At 40.0% G+C, this 23,760-nt stretch overlaps 1 protein-coding gene across 3 annotated transcripts in view; it reads left to right on the top strand.

Annotated features, from left to right (window-relative positions):
• RWDD2B (RWD domain containing 2B) overlaps positions 1-15,882 on the top strand; it is a 28,998-nt gene extending 13,116 nt beyond the window's left edge. For all 3 annotated transcript variants that reach the window (XM_010590334.3, XM_010590333.3, XM_023548487.2), the window contains 4 exons: positions 3,719-3,945; positions 4,029-4,096; positions 4,221-4,583; positions 5,401-15,882. In XM_010590334.3, coding sequence (XP_010588636.1) covers positions 3,739-3,945; positions 4,029-4,096; positions 4,221-4,583; positions 5,401-5,635 — 873 coding nt within the window. In that variant the 5' untranslated portion in view covers positions 3,719-3,738 and the 3' untranslated portion in view covers positions 5,636-15,882. The remainder of the gene's footprint in view (positions 1-3,718; positions 3,946-4,028; positions 4,097-4,220; positions 4,584-5,400) is intronic.
• The last annotated feature ends 7,878 nt before the right edge of the window (positions 15,883-23,760 follow it).

Below are 23,760 nucleotides of genomic sequence, written 5' to 3'. Positions count from 1 at the left end.
ACTTAATAAAGTGGGGAGGGGTCCTAAAGGAAGGAGCCCTGGTGGCACAGTGGTTGAGGTCTTGGCTGCTAATGGAAAGGTCGGCAGTTCGAACCCACCAGCTGCTCTGCGAGGGAATGATGTGGCAGTCTGCTTCTATGAGATAACAACCTAGGAACCCCAACGGGGCAATTCCCTTCTGTCCTATAGGGTCACTATGAGTCTGAAACACTGATGGAAGGACAGATTTGCTGAGTTGGGTCCAGGTGGAGAGAAAATCATAATTTAGACCTGTTAGTAGGTCCCTAGGAGGTACAAATGATTTGCGCTAAATTTTTTTTTATTAACCTAAAAGTTCAAACCACCCAGCGGTACCACAGAACAAAGACCTGGTGATCTGCTTCTACTAAGAGGGCAGCCGTGAAAACCCTATGGAGCAGTTCTGCTCTATAACACACATGAGTAACTCACCATGATTCAGAATTGACTGAACAGTAGTGGGTACTAGTAGTAGTAGACCTGCTAAGTCTGAGATGCCATCCGACAGAAATATACAGATGCAGTTACATTTGCATATAAGGGGCTCAAGAAGATGGACATCACGTACAAATTTGAGGGCTGTGGACATTTAATATTAGATGGTATTTGGCACCGTGAGAGAATAAAGAAAGAAGATAAAAGGGCACCTAATGGGTGTTAACATTTTAAAGATCCTTTTCAGCAGTAGGAACCCTCAAAGAATCCCTAGCAATGACCAAACAGAAGGAAAATCCAGGAGAGCGTGGTGTGAAGGAAAACAAAGAAGAAGAGGATTTCAAGGAGAGAGTGGTCAACAATATCAGAAAGTATAATAAAAGACCCCCTTTACAATAGCAGACCCCAAAATAAAACAGTTCAGCATAAAATAAACTTACCCCCAAAACGTACAGAATCTGTTGTTGTTGTTGTTAGTTGCCATTGAGTAGTTTTTGGACTCATGGTGACCCCATGTACGCAGAGTAGAAGTCAGTAGGGTTTTCAAGGCTGTGACCTTAACAGATTATGAGACCTGTCTTCCCAGGTGCCTCTGGGTGTGTTCAAACCACCAACCTTTTGGCTAGTATTTGAGAGCTTAATTATTTGTGCCACCCAGGGATTCCAACTACCTATATGAAGAAAAAACGTCTAAAACTCTTATGAGAATGGATGAACAAAATCTGGTGTACACATACAATAGAGTCCATACAATCCAGCAATAAAAAGGAGTGAAGCATGGATATATGAAGTACAATAACATAGATGAATTTTGCTAAGTGGAAGAAGCCAGACACAAAAGACCACATATGGCATGATTCCCTTTATATGAAATAGCAAAAAACAAAAACAAAAAACCAGGCAAATTTATAGTGAAAGAAAGTAAACTGATGGTTGCCTGGGACTAGGGGTGGGAACAGGGAATGACTATGAATGGACTCAAGAGTTCTTTTTGGAGTGACAGGAATGTTCTAAAATTAGATTGTGGTGGTGATTGCAAAAATAAAAATTAAAAACTCATTGCCATCTAGTCAGTTCCGACTTAGGGCAACCCCGTATGTTACCAAATAGAACTGCTCCATGGAGTGTTCTTGGCTGTAATCTTATAGGAGCAGATAACCAGGCCTTTCTTGTGTGGTACCACTGGGTGAGTTCAAACCGCCAGCTTTTAGGTTAGTAGTCGAGTGCAAACCGTTTGCACTATCCAGGGACCTTGGTGATGGTTGCGCAACTCTGTAAGTATATCAGAAATCATTAAATTGTACACTTTAAAATGAATGCATTTTATAGTATATGAATTATAGTGCAGTAAACCCATTAAAAAAAAAAACAAACTCTACCGAAGGGAAAATTCTATGTTGTAATTGTGTCATTTTTCCCTACATTAATGTTTAATTTCAATGCAATTCCCCAGTCGTTTTTCTGAAACTTGACAAAATGATTCTAATATTTATATGGAAAAATAAACATGTGAGAATAACCAGGAAAATTTTGGAAAAGAAGAGTAATGTCTGTGGAGAGAATGGAGTAGGAGCAATTTACTGGCCCATCGTAAAGCTATAGTGATTTAAACAATCGAGCATTGGGACCTGACATGACATGTCAGTGAGTCAGAATGGAGAACCCAGAAATATACCCAAATACAAATAGGCGTATAACATGTTTAAGGAGGCACTTCAAATGGATCATAATATAAGATGTATTGGTACAAATGACTAGCTAACTGGAGAAAATAAAGCTAGTGTTTCTCTCACCTTATAAACCAAAGTAAATTACAGATGGATCAAATATTTGAATGCAAAAACTGAAAATAGAAGTGTTTCAAGTTAAAAATGGAAAAATTTCTAAATGATCTTGCAGTAGCCAAGTCCTTTCTCACCAAGACATAAAACTCAAAACCCATAAAAGAAGAGATTGATAAACAGGACTATGTAAACATTTTAAATTCTGTACGGCAGCTTTCTGGAAGGCAATTCAGCAATATCTATCAAAATTTACATTGTCATACCTTTCAATTCAGCAAAGCTGCCTCCATGAGTTTATTCTTGAATATACTGTATTCACAGTTCACCGAACTGTGTATACAGAAGGACTCCACTATAGCGTTCTTCATAATGGCAAAAACAAGGAAACAACCCAAGTGCCCATCAACAGGTAAGGAGTTTAATAAATTATGGTATAATTACACGATTCAATTTGACAGGCAGCCATTAGAGAGAATGAGATAGATCACTATGTGCTGACAATGAAAAGATTGACAAAATGTATTTTTAAGGGGGTTGGGAAGTGATAAGAAAAATTACATGTATAATATTCTCTTTGGATACATTGAAAAATAGATCTGGATATGACTGTCTACACACACACATACATATATGCATTATACCTGCATATATTTTTATATATGTATAATACTTAAGAAGCCCTGGTGGCACAGTGGTTTATACTAACAAAAAGTCGACAATTTGAATCCACCAGCTGCTCCTTGGAAACCCTATGGGGCAGTTCCAGTCTGTCCTATAGGGGTCGGAATCGACTCAAGAGTAGTGGGTTTTATGCTGCTTAAAATGTTTTGTGATATGAAACATCAAAAACGATGAATAGTCATTGCCTTGAGAGATGACTTACTCGGGTAGTGGAAGAGGCGAAAGAATCTCCATCTTTTACCTTTTTCTGCTCCTTGTATGTTCTAAGCATGTACTATTTTTGTTTGTTTAACGTTAACGGGTTATGTAGGCTGTGGGTTATTATTCTTTATTTTCTCTTCTTTACATTCTTCTGCTTTTTTTTAAATTAATAAACTTTAATTTTTAGTCAAGAAAGCTAACCATCCACATTAGTAAATTGTCTTTCCCATTCATTCTAGGTTTCCCAGGTAGCCAGGTATATCCTCTCTCCAGCTGTATTATTGGTACAGCTTTCTAACTACATTATTTGTTTACTTCAGTGAAATTGCTTGTTGTGGTAGCTCAAGATGCCAGATCAACTGTCCTGATTCAAAGGAATTTGGTGCCTCATTATTACTAGAGTGTTCTGGCTATCCTTGGATTTTCCCATGTTTTGCTCCTTAGCATATGACATCCAATAAGTAGAATGATGGAGAAAGAGAATCTGATTAAATTTCACATTTTATAAAGAAATCAAATACATTTTCAGTAAGTATTGGTCGATTGAGTTCCCCCAAGATGGTATATGTAAATCGTCTCTCTTATTTTTACCTCTTTAGGCACTTACAGGTATGCAGAAATGACTGAGCTTGAGCAGGCAGAGGCCCAGCTCTCTGAGTTAGAGCTGCTGGCCAGCATGTTCCCCAGTGAGAAGGAGTTCGTAGTGAATGACCAGCTGGCTTTAGCCGAGCTGAAAGATTGTGTTGAAAAGAAGACCACAGAGGGGCGATCCTCAAAAATTTACTTTACTGTCAATATCAACCTGGACGTGTCTGAGGAAGCAATGGTAATTCATTATTGTTTTTGGAAGAATAGAAACATGTCAAGACTTAAAACAACACTTAGGGCATTTTTCTCCTTTCCGACCAGGTGACGTTTTCACTGGCCTGTGTTCTTCCTTTCAAATACCCTGCAGTTCTGCCTGAAATTACCGTCAGGTATGGTACAGAAAGTCTGGCCAAGCTTAGAGCTGAAAATCAACCTGAGACTAAAAGCAATTCTCGTGTTTGTTTTTCACTCCAAAAAAATTGATTCAAAATTTTCCCCTATCTTTTCCATCAGATCGGTATTTTTAAGTAGATCCCAGCAGACTCAGCTGAACACAGATCTGCACGCATACCTGCAAAAGAACTGTTGCGGAGATGTCTGTATACTGAATGCCACAGACTGGGTCAGAGAACATGCCTCTGGCTACGTCAGCAGAGACGCCACATCTTCCACCACCACAGGAAGTACAGCCCAGCCACTCGACCTCATTCTCACGCGGCTCTGGATCTATAGCCATCACATCTACAACAAATGCAAAAGGAAGAATATTCTAGAATGGGCAAAGGAGCTTTCCCTGTCTGGGTTTAGCATGCCAGGGAAGCCTGGCGTTGTTTGTGTGGAAGGCCCACAAAGTGCCTGTGAAGAGTTCTGGTCGAGGTTGGCTTGCGTATATTTTATATACTGTGTCATTAATTTTGGTACTAAACAGCATAGTTGTCATTGTTATGTGCCTTCGAGTCATTTCCGACCCATAGCAACCCTATAGGGCAGAATAGATCTGCCCTATAGGGTTTCAAAGGAATGGCTAGTGGATTTGAACTGCCAACCTTTTGGTTAGTAGCCCAGATCTTAACCGTTGCATAACAGGATAGTAAAACAAAAACAAGCCAAACTTGTTGCTGTCGAGTCAATTCTGTCTCATAGTGACCCTATAGAACAGGGTAGAACTGCACCATAGAGTTTCCAAGGAGTGCCTGGTGGATTCGAATTGCTGACCTTTTGGGTAGCAGCTGTAGCTCTTAACCACTGCGCCTCCAGGGTTTCCAACAGGATAGTAGAGATGTGGAAATAAGTATGTCCTTGGGGTTGTGTCTTCATGGGGTTTCGATCTCAAGTCAGTGGATAAGGTAGAAATCACATGATCAGCATTATTCCCTTGACCTGACACAGGACACACAGGAGATGTTCTGTAAATGTGTGTTGAATGATTTGAGCCCCTGAACGATGGCTTCTCTATCCCTGTCTGTTTCTGTGGGTCCGAGTCTGCCTTCAACTTAGAGATGCTATAAGCCCTATACACTGTAAAACAAGGGGCTTTCTAGGAGCATTAGAATTTTTGCTAGTCTTCCCATTTCTCTACTGGTTCCCTAAATGGTACTGAGAAGTCCCTTCAGTAGTTTGAGATCCACCGGTTTGTACATTTCTAAGATGTTGCTACGAGTCAGTAAAATTTGCTTGGAACGTTTCTTTTCAGACTCAGAAAATTAAACTGGAAGAGAATTTTAATTCGCCATCGAGAAGACATTCCTTTTGATGGCACAAGCGATGAGCTGGAAAGACAAAGAAAGTTTTCCGTTTTTGAAGAGAAAGCGTTCAGTGCTGACGGAGCCAGAGGAAACCACATGGACTTTGGTCAGCTGTATCAGTTTTTAAATGCCAGAGGATGTGGGGGTGTTTTCCAGATGCTCTTTGGTGTGGAAGGACAATGACTGAACAGAGGAGTAGTTGAAAGTATTTTGTCACTGTTGGCCATTTGGTTTTTCCCATCCTTTCTTGAAAGGTTAAGTCATTTTATTTTAGTCCCATCCTAGAAAGTTAGGGAGAAGAAAAAAAAGAGGAAAAAGGAGATCCTTGAAATGCATGTCTTAAAAATACATAAAATGATGATGAGAAAGCATGATCAACATGATGGAAGGCAGAACTGAGTTTCAAGTTATGATCTTAAAAGTGTTGATAGAAATTTCGCAGCATATAAAGAACCCGTTATAAAGAAGAAGTTAATTATACCTGAGAAGACAGTGTTGGTGGTCTACTTTATCCCCATTCCCAACCCCTTTCTCTCTTCCCTGTCTCTACTAAAGAACCTGGAAAAGCTAAAGCCCCACCCTCCAGCCTCAGTTATGGTTTGGGGTGGCCTCAGCACATAGCTTTGGCTAGGGGACTTCTGGGAAAGCCTTTGCTTTCCTGGTTGAACTGACAGAGGCAGCTAGACCACCTCTTCCCCTCTTTTCTGCCACAAACACCAAAGCGATGGCTGGAGTTACAGCAGCACTTTCTTACAAAAGGGAAGGAAGGGCCAAGAGAGCCACAGAGATGCCAACCCCACTGCATTGCTGAGCTGCTGGTGCAACACCAGCCCTTGCCTATCTCTAGATGTTTTATTATGAAATAAGACAAGTTTTGTTTAAATTTCCATGCCTGTTACTCCTTGCCAAATTGAAAGCTAGTTTGCAGATAGAGTTTTTTTCAAACCTTTAGTGTACATCTACCTCCAGCCATTTTATGTGCAAGTAGGCGAAGTTTTTCCTATATGGTGTTTGCAGTCTCTCTATTTTGTGGACATAAGCATCATGCCGCTCGTGGGCTTGCCTCACAGGAAGCTGAGGCAAAGGTAGAACCCACCATTCTTGACCATCCAGCGAATTGGTAATTTAGAGAATTCGTTTTCAGCAAGTCAGATTTCAATACATTTTTCATCCTGGAAAATGACTTACTGTAAACTTGTTTTCAGCAAATTGACCTCGAGTCATATAAACACAAAAACTGCTACCTGGTTTTTGAGGTTCAGTTCCAAAAGTATTTATTAAACACTTTCTATTTGCTAGCACTCAGGCTGCTACCACATGTTGATGTTCCTTAATGCGTGAGACTTGACTGAGGGAAAAGGAACTCACTCGTGTGTCTGCTTAGCTGTTGGTCAGCAAGGTGGCTTTACATGTCTGGGGTGCTGGCTGGGACACCATGATTGTAGTCCGTATGATCTTTCATCCTCCTACAGGCTAGCCACCTTGGTCACCTGGCAGAGGGGGAGGTCCAAAAGAGATAGCAGAGCTCACCACACCTCGTGAAGCCTAGTCTTAGAACCAGCATGCCATCACTCTGCCATGTTCTATTGGTCAAGGCAAGTCACAAGGCCAGTCTGCATTCAAGAGATGGTAAAATAGACTCCTTTTCTTGATGTTAGGACCCATAGTCACATTGCAAAGGATAATAAATACAAGAGGAGGTGTCAGAGTTGGGTTATTTTGGCAACCGGTCTCCCACACTCATGAAATGCTTCATTTGTTCCTTGACTTTTGCTGGCCGAATTGCTGTTAGTGGAGCCAACGGACTAGTTCTAGCCAGTGAAATATGAGTACCTGAAGTTCCGCTTTGTAGCTGAGAGAGTGACAGGGCTATCGGCAATTGGCTGTCTTTTTCTGCTACAGCTGCTGTTCCAGATGGTTCCGCCTCAAGATGGTATTGCCTTCATCAGCCTGTGTCTCTGAAAATGTGAGGCAAAGACCCCTGTCAATCCATGCTGGGCATTTAGCCTGAGTGAGAATTAAACTTTTGATGTGGTAAACCAGGGGTCAGTAAACTAGAGCCCCCCCCAATCCATCCCACCCCTTTGTTTCTGTGTTATATATGGCTGCTTTCACACTACAACTACAGAGCTGAGTAGTCTCCCCAGAGACTGCATAGCCTGCCAAGCCGAAAACAATTACCATCTGTCCCCTTATAGAAAAGGTTTTCAGACCCTGCCAGACGATGACACGATCTCCTGCGGTCTCAGTTGAGCCCCTGGGTGATGTAAACAGTAACACACTTGGCTGCTAAACAAAAGGTTAGAGGCTTGAGTCCATGCAGAGGCACCACACAGGAAAGCCCTGCTGATCTGCTTCTGAAAAAAATCAGCTGTTGAAAACCTTATGGAGCACAGTTGTACTCTGACACAGTTTGGAGTCACCATGAGTTGGACTTGACTCAGTGGCAACTGAGGGAGAAAATGGCCTCCATTGTTACCTACACATTAATGACTCCTAGATTATCTCTAATCTGGAGTGATACCTGAGTTCCAGACCGCCACAGATAGCCTCCTGCCTTTTCAGTAGGGACAGTAGACATCTTCACCTTAAGACCGAGATGTGGGGTTGCGGGGAGTCATGTTTTTGTAAATTTTGCAGAAGTGATATCACTGTCTTTCCCCTCCAACACATTTCCCCTTCAGTTGGGTGATTCTGGAGGGGCCACAGACAGTTGTTTGTTTTTTTTTTTTTTAAATTTTTATTGTGCTTTAAGTGAAAGTTTACAAATCAAGTCAGTATCTCACACAAAAACCCATATTCACTTTGCAACACACTCCCAATTACTCTCCCCATAATGAGACAGCCGGCTCTCTCCCTCCACTCTCTCTTTTCATGTCCATTTCGCCTGCTTCTAACCCGCTCCACCATCTCATCTTCCCACCAGGCAGGAGGCGCCAGCAAAGTCTCAAGTGTCCATCTGATCCAAGAAGCTCACTCCTCACCAGCACCCCTCTCCAACCCATTGTCCAGTCCAATCCATGTCTGAAGAGTTGGCTTCGGGAATGGTTCCTGTCCTGGGCCAACAGAAGGTCTGGGGCCGTGACCACCAGGGTCCTTCCAGTCTCAGTCAGACCATTAAGTCTAGTCTTATGAGAATTTGGAGTCTGCATCCCACTCCTCTCCTGCTCCTTCAGGGGTTCTCTGTTGTGTTCCCTGTCAGGGCAGTCATCGGTTGTAGCCGGGCACCATCTAGTTCTTCTGGTCTCAGGATGATGTAGTCTCTGGTTCATGTGGCCCTTTCTATCTCTTGGGCTCATAACCGCCTTGTGTCCTTGGTGTTCTTCATTCTCCTTTGATCCAGGTGGGTTGAGACCAATTGATGCATCTTAGATGGCTGCTCGTTAGCGTTTAAGACCCCAGACACCACTCTTCAAAGTGGGATGCAGAATGTTTTCTTAATAGATTTTATTAAGCCAGTTGACTTAGATGTCCCCTGAAACCATGGTCCCCAGACCCCTGCCCCTGCTACGCTGTCTTTCGAAGCATTCAGTTTATTCAGGAAACTTCTTTGCTTTTGGTTTAGTCCAATTGTGCTGACCTCCCCTGTATTGTGTGCTGTCATTCCCTTCACCTAAAGTAGTTCTTATCTACTGTCTAATTAGTGAATGCTCCTATCCCACCCCACCCCATAACCAGGAAAGAATGTTTTCTTCTCAGTTTAAACTATTTCTCAAGTTCTTATAGTAGTGGTCTTATACAATATTTGTCCTTTTGCAACTAATTTCACTCAGCATAATGCCTTCCAGGTTCCTCCATGTTATGAAATGTTTCACAGATTCCTCACTGTTCTTTATCGATGCATAGTATTCCATTGTGTGAATATACCATAATTTACTTATCCATTCATCCGATGATGGACACCTTGGTTGCTTCCATCTTTTTGCTATTGTCAACGGTGCTGCAATAAACATGGGTGTGCATATATATGTTTATGTAAAGGCTCTTATTTCTCTAGAATATATTCCGAGAAGTGGGATTGCTGGATCGTATGGTAGTTGTATTTCTAGCTTTTTAAGGAAACGCCAAATCGATTTCTAAAGTGGTTGTACCATTTTACACTTCCACCAGCAGTGTAGAAGTGTTCCAGTCTCTCCACAGCCTCTCCAACATTTATTATTTTGTGTTTTTTTGGATTAACGCCAGCCTTGTTGGAGTGACATGAAATCTCATTGTGGTTTTGATCTGCATTTCTCTAATGGCTGATGATCGTGAACATTTCCTCATATATCTGTTAGCCACCTGAATGTCTTCTTTAGTGAAATGTTTGTTCATATCTTTTGCCCATTTTTTAATTGGGTTATTTGTTTTTTGCAGTTGAGTTTTTGCAGTGTTATGTGGATTTTAGAGATCAGGCACTGATCAGAAATGTCATAGCTAAAAACTTTTTCCCAGTCTGTAGGTAGTCTTTTTATTGTTTTGGTGAAGTCTTTGGATGAGCATAGGTGTTTGCTTTTTAGGAGCTCCCAGTTATCTGGTTTTTCTTCTATCTTCTTTATAATGTTTTGGATACTGTTTATGCCATGTATTAGGGCTCCTAATGTTGTTCCTATTTTTTTTTCCATGACCTTAATCATTATAGATTTTATATTTAGGTCTTTGATCCATTTTGAGTTAGTTTTTATGCATGGAGTGCAGTATGGGTCTTGTTTCCTTTTTTTGGAGATGGATATCCAGTTATGCCAGCACCATTTATTAAAAAGACTGTCTTTTCCCCATTTAACTGTTTTGGGGCCTTTGTCAAATATCAACTGCTCATATGTGGATGGATTTATGTCTGGATTCTCAATTCTGTTCCATTGGTCCATGTATCTGTTGTTGTACCAGTACCAGGCTGTTATGACTACTGTGGTGGTATAATAGGTTCTAAAATCAGGTAAAGTAAGGCCTCCCTCTTTGTTCTTCTTTTTCAGTAATGCCTTATTTATCCAGGACCTCTTTCCCTTCCATATGAAGTTGGTGATTTGTTTCTCCATCTCATTAAAGAATGTCCTTGGGATTTGGATCGGAATTGCATTAAATGTATAGATCGCTTTTGGTAGAATAGACATTTTTATAATGTTAAGTCTTTCTATCCATGAGCAAGGTATGTTCTTCTACTTATGTAAGTCTCTTTTGGTTTCTTGCAGAAGTGTACTGTAGTTTTCTTTGTATAAGTGCTTTCCATCTCTGGTAAGACTTATTCCTAAGTATTTTATTTTCTTGGGGGCTACTGTAGATGGCATTGATTTGGTGATTTCCTCTTCGATGTTCTTTTTGTTGGTGTAGAGGAATCCAACTGATTTTTGAATGTTTATCTTGTATCCTGATATTCTGCTGAGCTCTTCTATTAGTTTCAGTAGTTTTCTGGAGGATTCCTTAGGGTTTTCTGTGTATGAGATCATGTCATCTGCAAATAGAGATGCTTTTACTACTTTCTTGCCAATCTGGATGTGCTTTATATCTTTATCTGGCCTAATTGCTCCGGCTAGGACTTCTAGCACAATGTTGAATAAGAGTGGTGATAAAGGGCATCCTTGTCTGGTTCCCGATCTCAGTGGGAATGTTTTCAGGCTCTCTCCATTTAGGGTGATATTGGCTGTTGGCTTTGTATACACGCCCTTTATTATGTTGAGGAATTTTCCTTTTATTCCTATTTTGCTGAGAGTTTTTATCATGAATGAGTGCTGAACTTTGTCAAATGCCTTTTCTGCATCAATTGATAAAATCATGTGATTCTTGTCTTTTGTTTTATTTATGTGGTGGATTACATTAATTGTTTTTCTAATGTTGAACCATCCCTGCATACCTGGTATGAATCCCACTTGGTCATGGTGAATAATTTTTTTGATACGTTGTTGAATTCTATCGGCTAGAATTTTGTTGAGGATTTTTGCATCTACATTCATGAGGGATGCAGGGTCTATAATTTTCTTTTCTTGTGGTGTCTTTGCCTTGTTTGGTATCAGGGATATGGTGGCTTCATAAAATGAGTTTGGTAGTGTCCCATCCTTTTCTGTGCTCTGAAATACCTTTAGTAGTAGTGGTGTTAACTCTTCTCTGAAAGTTTGGTAGAACTCTGCAGTGAAGCCATCCTGACCAGGGCTCTTTTTTTTTTTTGTTGGGAGTTTTTTGATTACCTTTTCAATTTCTTCTTTCGTTATGGGTGTGTTTAGTTGTTCTACCTCTGTTTGTGTTAGTTTAGGTAGGGAGTGTGTTTCTAGGAATTCATCCATTTCTTCTAGGTTTTCAAATTTGTTTGAGTATAGCTTTTCATAGTAATCTGATATAATTCTTTTAATTTCAGTTGGGTCTGTTGTAATAGCACCCATCTCATTTCTTATTCGGGTTATTTGCTTCCTCTCCTGTTTTTCTTTTCTCAGTTTGGCCAGCGGTTTATCAGTTTTGTTGATTTTTTTCAAAAAACCAGCTTTTGGTCTTGTTAATTCTTTCAATTGTTTTTCTGTTTTCTATTTCATTTAGTTCAGCTCTAATTTTTATTATTTGTTTTCCTCTGGTGTCTGTGGGTTTCTTTTGTTGCTCTCTTTCTATTCGTTCAAGTTGTAGGGATAGTTCTTTGATTTTGGCCCTTTCTTCTTTTCGGATGTATGCATGTATTGATATAAATTGGCCTGTGAGCACCGCTTTTGCTGTGTCCCAAAGGTTCTGATAGGAAGTGTTTTCATTCTCATTGATTCTATGAATTTCTTTATTCCATCCTCAATGTCTTCTATAATCCAGTCTTTTTTGAGCAGGGTATTGTTCAGTTTCCAAGTGTTCAATTTCCTTTCCCTGCTTGTCCTGTTATTGATTTCCACTTTTATGGCCTTATGGTCAGAAAAGATGCTTTGTAATATTTCAATGTTTTGGATTCTGCTAAGGCTAACTTTGTGACCTAATATGTGGTCTATTCTAGAGAATGTTCCATGTGCACTAGAAAAGAAAGTATAGTTGGTTGCCATTGGGTGGAGTGTCGGTATGTGTCTACGAGGTCAAGCTGGTTGACTGTGGCATTTAGATCTTCCGTGTCTTTATTGAGCTTCTTTCTGGATGTCCTGTCCTTCACCGAAAGTGGTGTGTTGAAGTTTTCTACTATTATTGTGGAGCTGTCTATCTCACTTGTCAGTGCTGATAGAGTTTGTTTTATGTATCTTGCAGCCCTGTCACTGGGTGCATAAATATTTAGTATGGTTATATCTTCTTAGTGTATTCTCCCTTTAATCATTATATAGTGTCCTTCCTTATCCTTTCTGATGGATTTAACTTTAAAGTCTATTTTGTCCGAAATTAATATTGCTACTCCTGCTCTTTTTTGATTGTTGTTTGCTTGATGTATATATATTTTTCCATCCTTTGAGTTTTAGTTTGTTTGTGTTCCTAAGTCTAAGGTGTGTCTGTTGTAGGCAGCATATAGACAGATCTTGTTTTTTAATCCATTCTGCCAATCTCTGTGTCTTTATTGGTGCATTTAGTCCACTTACATTTAGGGTAGTTATGGATAGGTATGAATTTAGTGCTATCATTTTGATGTCTTTTTTTGTGTATTGACAGCTTCTTTTTCCCACTTGATTTTATGTGCTGAGTAGATTTTCTTTGTATATTGTCCTTTTCCTCACATTTGTTGTTGATGATTTTGTTTCTGCTGAGTCTGTATTTTTCCTTTGTATTTTATTTTGATGAGTAGGATAGTTTGTCTCCTTTGTGGTTACCTTATTATTTACCCCTATTTTTCTAAATTTAAAACTAACTTTTATATCTTTGTATCGCCATATCTTCCTCTCCATATGGAAGGTGTATGATTATATTTCTTAGTCCCTTTATTATTTTAATACTGTCTTATGTAATAACATCGCTGTTACCCTGTTTTAGGCTTTTTTTTTTTTTTTTTAATAGTCTTGCTTTGTTTTTTTTGATTTCCCTGTCTGGGTTGACTTCTGGTTGCTCTGCCCAGTGTTCTAGTCTTGGGTTGATACCTGATATTATTGATTTTCTAACCAAAGAACTCCCTTTAGTATTTCTTGGAGTTTTGGTTTGGTTTTTACGAATTCCCTCAACTTGTGTTTATCTGGAAATGTCTTAATTTCACCTTTATATTTAAGAGACAGTTTTGATGGATATATGATTCTTGGCAGGCAATTTTTCCTTCAGTTTTTTAAATATGTCATCGCATTGCCTTCCTGCCTGCATGGTTTCTGCTGAGTAGTCTGAGCTTATTCTTATTGGCTCTCCCTCGTAGGTGACTTTTCGTTTATCCTTCGCTGTTCTTTTAATTGTCTCTTTATCTTTGGTTTTGGCAAGCTTGATTATAATATGTGTTGGTGACTTTCTTTTAAGATCTACCTTATGTGGAGTTCGATGAGCATCTTAATTAGGTATCTTCTTGTCTTTCACAATATCAGGGAAGTTTTCTGCCAGCAAATCTTTAACAATTTTCTCTGTATTTTCTGTTATCCCTCTCTGTTCTGGTACTCCAATCAATCATAGGTTATTTCTCTTGATAGAGTCTGACATGATTCTTAAGGTTTCTTCATTTTTTTAAATTCTTTTATCTGATTTTTCTTCAAATATATTAGTGCCAAGTGATTTATCTTCGAGTCCAGAAATTCTAGCTTCTACTTGCTCAATTCTGCTCTTCGGACTTTCTGTTGAGTTATCTAATTCTGTAATTTTATTGTTAATCTTCTGAATTTCTGATTGCTGTCTGTCTGTGGATTTTTCCAGCTTATTAAACTTTTCATTACGTTCCTGAATAATCTTTCTAATTTCTTCAGTTGCTTTATCTGTGTTCCTTGCTTGTTCTGCTTATTGCCTCATTTCCTTCCTGATGTCTTGAAGGGTTCTGTATATTAAACTTTTGTATTCTGCATCTGGTAATTCCGGGAATGCACTTTCATCTAGAAGATCCCTGGATTCTTTGTTTTGAGAGCCTGTTGGGGTGATCATGATCTGTTTCTTCATGTGACTTGATATTGACTGTTGTCTCCGAGCCATGTATAAGTTATTGTATTAGTTTATGCTTGCATACTGTGTCGTAGCTGCTTGCTTTGTTTTGTTTTGGTATACCCCTATGGGTTGCTTGAGTAAGCTAGCTTGATTAGTTTTGCCTTTGGAGCTCTGGTGTCCTGTCCCCAGCTGGCTAGAGCTGTTATCAGGTATATCAGTCTAGGAGTCCATTCAGTTTTCTTGTATGAATTGAGCTCAGGTTTCCAGGTAGCTGATATCAAGTGTGTGGTACGGGCTCTGTCCTAGAGTCTTAGAGGGGCAGGGATGATTGGTGTACGTACCGGTATCTGATTACAGCATGGGGTCATGCTTTGAACAAGGCAGGGGGCTGAAAACTGACCCCCAAGTGTCTCTGTGGAAAACGCGTCTCTGTTTCCTAGAGCGTGCTGGTGGGTGGGTTCTGCAGAGGGACCGTGGGCACCCAAAGTTTTTGGTTGTAAGGACTGGGAGGTACCAGTTATCTTTAGACCCCTGTCACAGGTGGGTGGGTAACCTGAGTGGAGCTACCAGTCCTTAGGTCCCTGATGTGGGTAGGTGAGGACCTTGTTTAATAGGCAAAGCAATGTCAAACGTCAAACACCCACCTTTCCACCACACAGCTGAAGTGGTTGGAGTTTGCCAACAAGGGCCTATTCTCCTGAAATAGGCCTACACAGGTCCATGCAGAAGGGAAAGTTGTTCAAGGTCCACGGACAGTTTATGCCTGGATAGGAGCCGCTTCTGTCCTGAGCTCCCCCAGTTAATGGAGCTAGCAAATTATCTTTTCCCCCCAGTTTCAAATTTTTTCTTCCCTAAGGCCGGAAGGATGCCTCTAGGTGCTCAGCAGGGTCTATCTCAGGCCCAGGGATTCAGCCGCTGAAGCCAGCTTGGGGGTGGGGGGGATGCGATAAAATATATTCAAGTACTTAGCTTTTGCCAAGAGCACGGTGGTCTCCTTAGTTTCCGGAGGTGTGAGTGGGCTGCGTGGCTGGCTGCTTCTCCCTGAGGAAACTGCGGCTGAACGCTAGTAGTAGCCCGCCGCCACCACCACCATCTCTCTGGGAATGGTGCCTGAGGGCTCCCCGGGATTCAGGACCAGTAACTCCTATCTGCTTCTGATCAGTGTCTTCCTTCCCCGACCCTCAGTTCATTGTCTAAGCTTGCCTTTGATGTGCAGGGCTCCCAGCTTGTCACAAATATACTTGTTTCACTTGTTTTTTCGGGTCTTCGTTGTAAAAAGGGCTTGACGGAAGCGTCTGTCTATTCCATCATCTTGGCTCCGCCTACCTCAATCCACAGAGCTTTGATAGTCCATTTTTTCCTGCATATTGGAAAGAGACTTTGTAGCAGTTCAGTTTAAAAAAAAACAAAAAAAAAAACAGAATCCTGATTCAGATGTAAATGAATCATTTTCAATTTGACGTATTAAAGAGCGGAGAGAAAATCTATATAAATGTATTGAAAATGATTTTTTAAAAACTGTATAAAAATGAGCTGAAATCTGTAGAAATTATTGGGAAGCAAATTCTAATGAAAAGTAGTTCATGGTGAAGAGAGTAAATTTTGAATAGAAATAATAGATTCTTGGATGGTTTGGAATCCGATTAATGAGAAGAGTGTGTCGTAAGAACATGTTAGGAAAAGACTTAACTTTTACATGAATAATGATGTCAACAATTATACAACTTACAAAGTGCTTGCTGCAACTAGGACATGGAAGGCCATGTGGTCAGTGAGTATTGTCAATTGAAAAGTTTTTTGAGATTAGTCACTGCATAAAAACACTTGAAATGATATGAAACACTTCAGCATGTATGTGAAGGAAACTTGAGAGAAATTTTTCCTAAATTTGACAATGAGCCAAGATTTTCTTGACTTTACTAGTAATGAGTCGTGGGGCTGAAAGAGTTTTTTTTCTGAACTTATTTAACAATAAGAGCTTTTTTTTTTTTTTTTTTGATGAAGGTCATGCTAGAGGAAAGTGTGAACTACTGCCTGTTCTCTCCATGGCAGACACTGCAAAGTCATTGTCCTGTGAAGTAGTGGTCAAAGTGTGTGCAGACAAAAAATGTTGGGAAAAGTGTGGTAGAGGCATATCAGGCACTTGCTTAATAAAATATGTTTTCTTAGATTTTGTGATGCTTGTTTTATTTATCGGCTTTTTTAAAGTTTGAGATTTGCTGTGTTTTGTTTTTTCTCATTCTAAATAAATATTCACTTTTGAACCTAAGGAGCTCTGGTGGTGCAGTAGTTAAAATGCTTGATTGCTAACTGAAAGATAGATGGTTCAAAACCACCAACAGCTCCAAGGGAGAAAGATGTGGCAGGCTGCTTCCTAGAGATTTACAGCCTTGGAAACCCTGCAGGGTTGCTATGAGCTGGAATCAACTCGACAGCAGTGGGTTTGGTTTTGGTTTGGTTTTTGAACCTAACTTGTATCCTTTATCCTGAAGAGGCCCCACTAAAATATGAATCTACTACTGATGTAATTAAGTTTTTCTTGAATAATGCTCAGAATAAACCTGAGAAGAAAAATGATCAATACTCCTAAGACAAATGTGATGATATTTGAAAATTATTTTGCTTTAGTTTGTGTAGCTTTTTTTTATGGTACTTTAGATGAAGGAAACCCTGGTGGTGTAGTGGTTAAGTGCTACGGCTGTGAACCAAAGGGTTGGCAGTTCAAATCTGCCAGGGGCTCCTTGGAAACTCTATGGGGGTGGTTCTACTCTGTCCTAGAGGGTCGCTATGAGTCAGAATCGACTCGAGGGCACTAGGTTTGGTTTTGGGTTTAGATGAAGTTTTACAGAGTATTTTAGTTTCTCATTAAACAATTAATACACATATTGTTTTCTGACATTGGTTGCCAATCCCAGGACATGTCAACACTCTGTCCTTCTTGACCTTGGGTTCCCTGTTACTAGCTTTCCTATCCCCTCCTGCCTTCTCGTCCTTGCCCCTGGCCTGGTGTGCCCATTTAGTCTCATATACATGGTTCAGCTGTATGTTTTATTGTTTGTTTTATGGGCCTGTCTAATCTTTGACTGAAGGGTAAACCTCAGGAGTGACTTCAGTACTGAGTTAAAAGGGTGTGTCCAGCGGCCTTACTCTTGGGGTTTCTCCAGTCTCTCAGACCTGTAAGTCTGGTCTTGTGAGTTAGAATTTTGTTCTACATTTTTCTTCAACTCTGTCCAGGACCCTCTATTGTGATCTCTGTCAGAGCAGTTGGTGGTGGAAGGCAGGCACCATCTAGTTGTGCTGGACTCAGTCTGGTGGAGGCTGTGCTAGTTGTACATTAGTCCTTTGGACTAGTCTTTCCTTGTGTGTCTTTCCTTGGGTTTTCTTCATTCTCCCTTGCCCCAGATGGGGCGGGGCAAGTAGAGTATCTTAGATTGCTGCTTACAAGCTTTTAAAATCCGAGACACTACTCACCAAAGTAGGATGTAGCACGTTTTCTTTATAAATTATGTTATGCCACTTGAGCTAGATGTCCCCTGAGAGCATAGTCCCCAGCCCTCAATCCAGTAATTCAGTATCTCTGGCAGTTTGGATGTGTTCATGAAGCTTCCATGACCTTGCCTTGGTCAAGTTGTGCTGGCTTCCCCAGTATTGTGTACTGTCATACCCTTCACCAAAGTTACCACTTATCTATTGTCCAGTTAGTGTTTTTCCCTTCCCACCCCCTTCTAGTTTTTTTTTTTTTTAAATTAGAGAAAACCTAGCTTCATCTAAGCTCTTAACCAATGGTGAATTGAAATGAGAAATTCTTATATTCAACCATGCATGTTGGTAAATATTTTCAGATATGCCAGGAATCAGACATTTTATTATCACTCTACATTTTTAAAGGAAACTACTTAATATGCTGCACTTTGGAGCAAAACGAGGAAGTGAATTAAGAAAAAGGGGGGAAGTGCAGGAAAGAGTGGAACTACTCAGGAAAACAAGGGTAAGAATTGCAAAATTTGCCTCTGTGGCAGTCAGTCCAACTTGGAGTAGGTGACGGAAGGTCTCAGGAGGAAGATTTCTAGAGAAAAATGGTGGTAGGGAAGGAGAGCAAAGTAAATGAAATATCTAATAAAGTGTGAAAAAATTTCAGATTATTAACCAAAATAGTGCAAGAAATAAAAAGTGAAGGAAATATATACTCTGGAAAAAAAGAAAAGATTAAAGAATGGCAATGTAATCCTTTATACCACTTGGCTCCATAAGTATTTACATATCTACCACAGTATTAAAACCTACTAACTTTCTTTTAGAAAAAATTCAGTGTTGAAATAGATTAGACTTAATCGCATGTACCCCCCACGTCTGTCAGTTTGTCTTACCATGGGGGCTTGCGTGTTGCTGTGATGCTAGAAGCTATGCCACCAGTATTCAAATACCAGCAGGGCCACCCATGGTGGACAAGTTTCAGCTGAGCTTCCAGACTAAGACAGACTAGGAAGAAGGACCTGGCAGTCTACTTCTGAAAAGAATTAGCCAGTGAAAACCTTATGAACAGCAGTGGAACATTGTCTGATATAGTGCTGGAAGACGGGCCCCTCAGGTTGGAAGACACTCAAAAGAGGGCTGGGGAAGAGCTACCTCCTCAAAGTAGAGTCAGCCTTAATGACGTGGATGGAGTCCAGGTTTCAGGACCTTCATTTGCTGATGTGGCATGACTAAAAATGAGAAGAAACATCCATAAATAATCAGAACATGGAATGTATGAAGTGTGAATCTAGGAAAATTGGAAATCGTCAAAAATGAAATGGAACACATAAACATTGATATCCTAGGCATTACTGAGTTGAAATGGGCTGGTATTGGCTGTTTTGAATCGGATAATCATATGGTCTACTATGTTGGGAATGACAACTTGAAGAGGAATGGCATTGCATTCATCGTCAAAAAGAACATTTCAAGATCTATCCTGAAGTACAACGCTGTCAGTGATAGGATAATATTCATATACCTACAAGAAAAAAAAAAAAAAAAAGGAAGACCAGTTAATACGACTATTATTCAGATTTACATACCAACCACTAGGGCCAAAGATGAAGAAATAGATTTATACCAACATCTGCAGTCTGAAATTGATTGAACATGCCATCCGGATGCATTGATAATTACTAGTGATTTGAAGGCAAAAGTTGGAAACAAAGGAGAAGGATTGGTAGTTGGAAAATATGGCCTTGGTGACAGAAACAATGCCAGAGATCTAATACTACAATTTTGCCAGACCAATGACTTCTTCATTGCAAATATCTTTTTTCACCAACATAAACGGTGACTATACACATGGACCTCGCCACATGGAATACACAGGTATCAAATCAACTACATCTGTGGAAAGAGATGATGGAAAAGCTCAATATCTGCAGTCAGAACAAGGCCAGGGGCCAACTTTGAATCAGACCATCAATTACTCATATGCAAGTTCAAGTTGAAACAGAAGAAAATTACAACAAGTCCGCAGGAGCCAAAGTACGACCTTGAGTATCTCCGACCTGAATTTAGAGACCATCTTAAGAATAGATTTGATGCATTGGACAGTAATGACCAAAGACCAGACGAGTTGTGGAATGACATCAAGGACATCATACATGAAGAAAACAAAAGGTCATTAAAAAGACAGGAGAGAAAAAAAGACCTAAATGGATGCCAGAGAGACTCTGAAACTTGCTCTTGAACGTCGAATAGCTAAAGTAAAAGGACAAAATGATGAAGTAAAAGAACTGAACAAAAGATTTCAAAGGGCAGCTTCAAAAAACAAAGTATTATGATGACATGTGCAAAGACCTGGAGATAAAAAACCAAAAGGGAAGCACACGCTGAACATTTCTCAAGCTGAAAGAACTGAAGAAAAAATTCAAGCCTCGAGTTGCAATACTGCAGGATTCTATGGGAAAAATATTAAACGATGCAGGAAGCATCAAAAGAAGATGGAAGGAATACACAGAGTCACTATATCAAAAAGAATTGTTCGATGTTCAGCCATTTCAGGAGGTAACATATGGTCAGGAACCAATGGTACTGAAGGAAGAAATCCAGGCTGCACTGAAGGCATTGGTGCAAAACAAGGCTCCAGGAATTGACAGAATACTAATTAAGATGTTTCAACAATCGGATGCAGCGCTGAAGTGCTCAGTCGTCTATGCCAAGAAATTTGGAAGACAGCAACCTGGTCAACCGATTGGAAGAGATCCATATTTGTGCCTATTCCAAAGAAAGGTGATCTAACCAAATGCAGAAATTAGAGAACAATGTCATTAATATCACATGCCAGCAAAATTTTGCCGAAGATCATTCAAAACAGTTGCAGCAGCATATCGATAGGAAACTGCCAGAAATTCAAGCCAGATTGAGAAGAGGACATGAAACCAGAGATATCATTTCTGATGTCAGATGGATCTTGGCTGAAAGCAGAGAATACCAGAAAGATATTTACCTGTGGTTTATTGACTATGCCAAGGCCTTCAACTGTGTGGATTATAACTAATTATGGAGAATGGGAATTCTGGAACACTTAAATGTGCTCATGAGGAATCTGTACATGTGAGGCAATTGTTCGAACAGAACAAGGGGATACTGCATGGTTTAAAGTCAGGAAGGGTGTGCATCAGGGTTGTATCATTTCACCATACCTATAGATAAAAAAGAAAAAAATTTTTTTTCTTTTTTATTTAATCTGTATGCTGAGCAAATAATCCAAGAAGCTGAACTGTATGAAGTAGTACGGGGCATCAGGACTGGAGGAAGATTCATCAACAACCTGCGTAATGCAGATGACACAACCTTGCTTGCTGAAAGGGAAGAGGACGTGAAGCACTTACTGATGAAGATAAAAGACCACAGCCTTCAGTATGGATTACACTTCAACATAAAGAAAACAAAAATCCTCACAACTGGACCAGTAAGCAACATCATGATAAACAGAGAAAATATTGAGGTTGTCAAGGATTTCATTTTACTTGGATCCCCAGTCAACACCCATGGAGGCAGCAGTCAAGAAATCAAAAGATGCATTGCATTGGGCAAATCTGCTGCAAAAGATCTCTTCAAGTGTTAAAAATCAAATATGTTACTATAAGTGTTGAAAAGCAAAGATGTCACCTTGAGGGCTAAGTTGTGCCTCACCTAAGCCATGGTGTTTTCAATCACCTCATATGCACGCGAAAGCTGGACAGGAGCTGCCCACCTAGCCTCACGTGTCTACTTGAGCTAAGAAGCACACTTCTCACCAGAATAATTTTATGTCTTTATGGTCCAGTCTCATCTTTGTCTGAAGAGTTGGCTTTTTTTTATGGTCCAGTCTCATCTTTGTCTGAAGAGTTGGCTTTGGGAATAGTTTTAACTTTGGGCTAACAGAGAGTCTGGGGGCCATGACCCCTGGGGTCCCTGTAGTCTCAGACCATTGAGTCTGGTCTTTTTACTAGAATTTGAGGTCTACACCCTACTTTTCTCCTGCTCCATTAGGGATTCTCTGTTGTGTTCCCTGTCAGGGCAGTCATTGGTAGTAGCCAGGCAGCATCTAGCTCTCCTGGTCTCAGGCTGATGGAGTCTCTTGTTTATGTGGCCCTTTCTTTCTCTTGGGCTCGTATTTTCCTTGTGTCTTTGGTGTTTTTCATTCTCCTTTGCTCCAGGTGGGTTGAGACCAATTGATGCATCTTAGATGGCTGCTTGCTAGCTTTTAAGATCCCAGACACCACTCACCAAAGTGGGATGCAGAAAGTTTTCTTAATATACTTTGTCATGCCCAGTGATCTAGATGTCCCCTGAAACCATGGTCCCCAGACCCATACCCCTGCTACTCTGTCCCTCAAAGTGTTAGGTTGTATTCAGGGAACTTATTAGCATTTGGATTAGTCCAGTTGTGCTGACTTCCCGTTTTCCGTGTTGTCCTTCCCTTCGCCTAAAATAATTGTCTACCATCTAATTAGTGAATACTCCTCTCCCTCCTTCCCTACCCTTGTAGCCATCAAAGAATGTTTTCTTCTGTGTTTAAACCTTTTCTTGAGTTCTTATGATAGTGGTCTCACATGATATTTGTCTTTCATGTGACTAATTTCACTCAGCTAATGCCTTCCAGATTCCTCCATGTTTCACAGATTCATCATTGTTCTTTATCGTTGCATTGTATTCCATTGTGTGGATATAGGGTAATTTGTTTATCCATTCATCTGTTGATGGGCAGCTTGTTTGTCTCCATCTTTTTTGCTATTGTAAACAGCGCTGCAATGAACATGTGTGTGCACATACCTATTTGTGTGAAGGCTCTTATTTCTCTAGAATATATTTCAAGGATTGAGATTGCTGGATCATATGGTGCTTCTATTTCTAGCTTTTTAAGGAAACACCAAATTGATTTCCAAAGTGGTTGTACCATTTTACATTCCCACCAACAGTGCATAAGTATTGCAGACTCTCCATAACCTCTCCAACATTCATTATTTTGTATTTTTTGGATTAATGCCAGCCTTGTGTAGGGGTGAGATGGTATTTCATTGTAGTTTTGATTTGCTTTTCTCTAATGGCTAATGATTGTGAGCATTTCCACATGTATCTGTTAGCCGCCTGAATATCTTCTTTGGTTAAGTGCCTGTTCATATCCTTTGCCCATTTTTTAATTGGGTTGTCCTTTTGCTGTTGAGGTTTTACAGTATCTTGTAGATTTTAGAGATTAGATGCTGATCAGAGTTGTAGCCAAAAAATTTTTCCCAGTCTGTAGGTCATCTTTTTACTCTCTTGGTGAAGTCTTTGGGTGAGCATAAGTGTTTGATTTTTAGGAGCTCCCAATTATCTAGTTTCTCTTTTGGTGTTTGTGCATCATTGGTAATATTTTGTATACTGTTTATACCATGTATCAGGCCTCTGAGCATTGTCCCTATTTTTTCTTCCATGATTTTTCTCATTTTAGATTTTATATTTAGGTTTTTGATCCATTTTGAGTTAGTTTTTGTGCATGGTGTGAGGTATGGGTCTTGTTTCATTTTTTTTTCAGATGGATATCCAGTTATGCCAGCACCCTTTGTTAAAGAAACTCTTTTCCCCATTTAATGGACTTTGGGCCCTTGTCAAATATCAGCTGCTCATAAGTGGATGATTTCACATCTGGATTCTCAATTCTGTTCCGTTGGTCTATGTATCTGTTGAGTACAGTGGTGGTATAATAGGTTCTAAAATCAGGTAGAGTGAGGCCTCCCACTTTGTTCTTCTCTTTAAGTAATGCTTTACTTATCTGGGGCCTCTTCCCTTTCCATATGAAGTTGGTGATTTGTTTCTCCATTTCATTAAAAAATGCCTTTGGAATTTGGATTGGGATT

Source organism: Loxodonta africana, chromosome 20 (genome assembly GCF_030014295.1).
Source record: "Loxodonta africana isolate mLoxAfr1 chromosome 20, mLoxAfr1.hap2, whole genome shotgun sequence".
NCBI lineage: Eukaryota > Metazoa > Chordata > Mammalia > Proboscidea > Elephantidae > Loxodonta > Loxodonta africana.
This window is presented reverse-complemented; position numbering and strand designations above follow the sequence as displayed.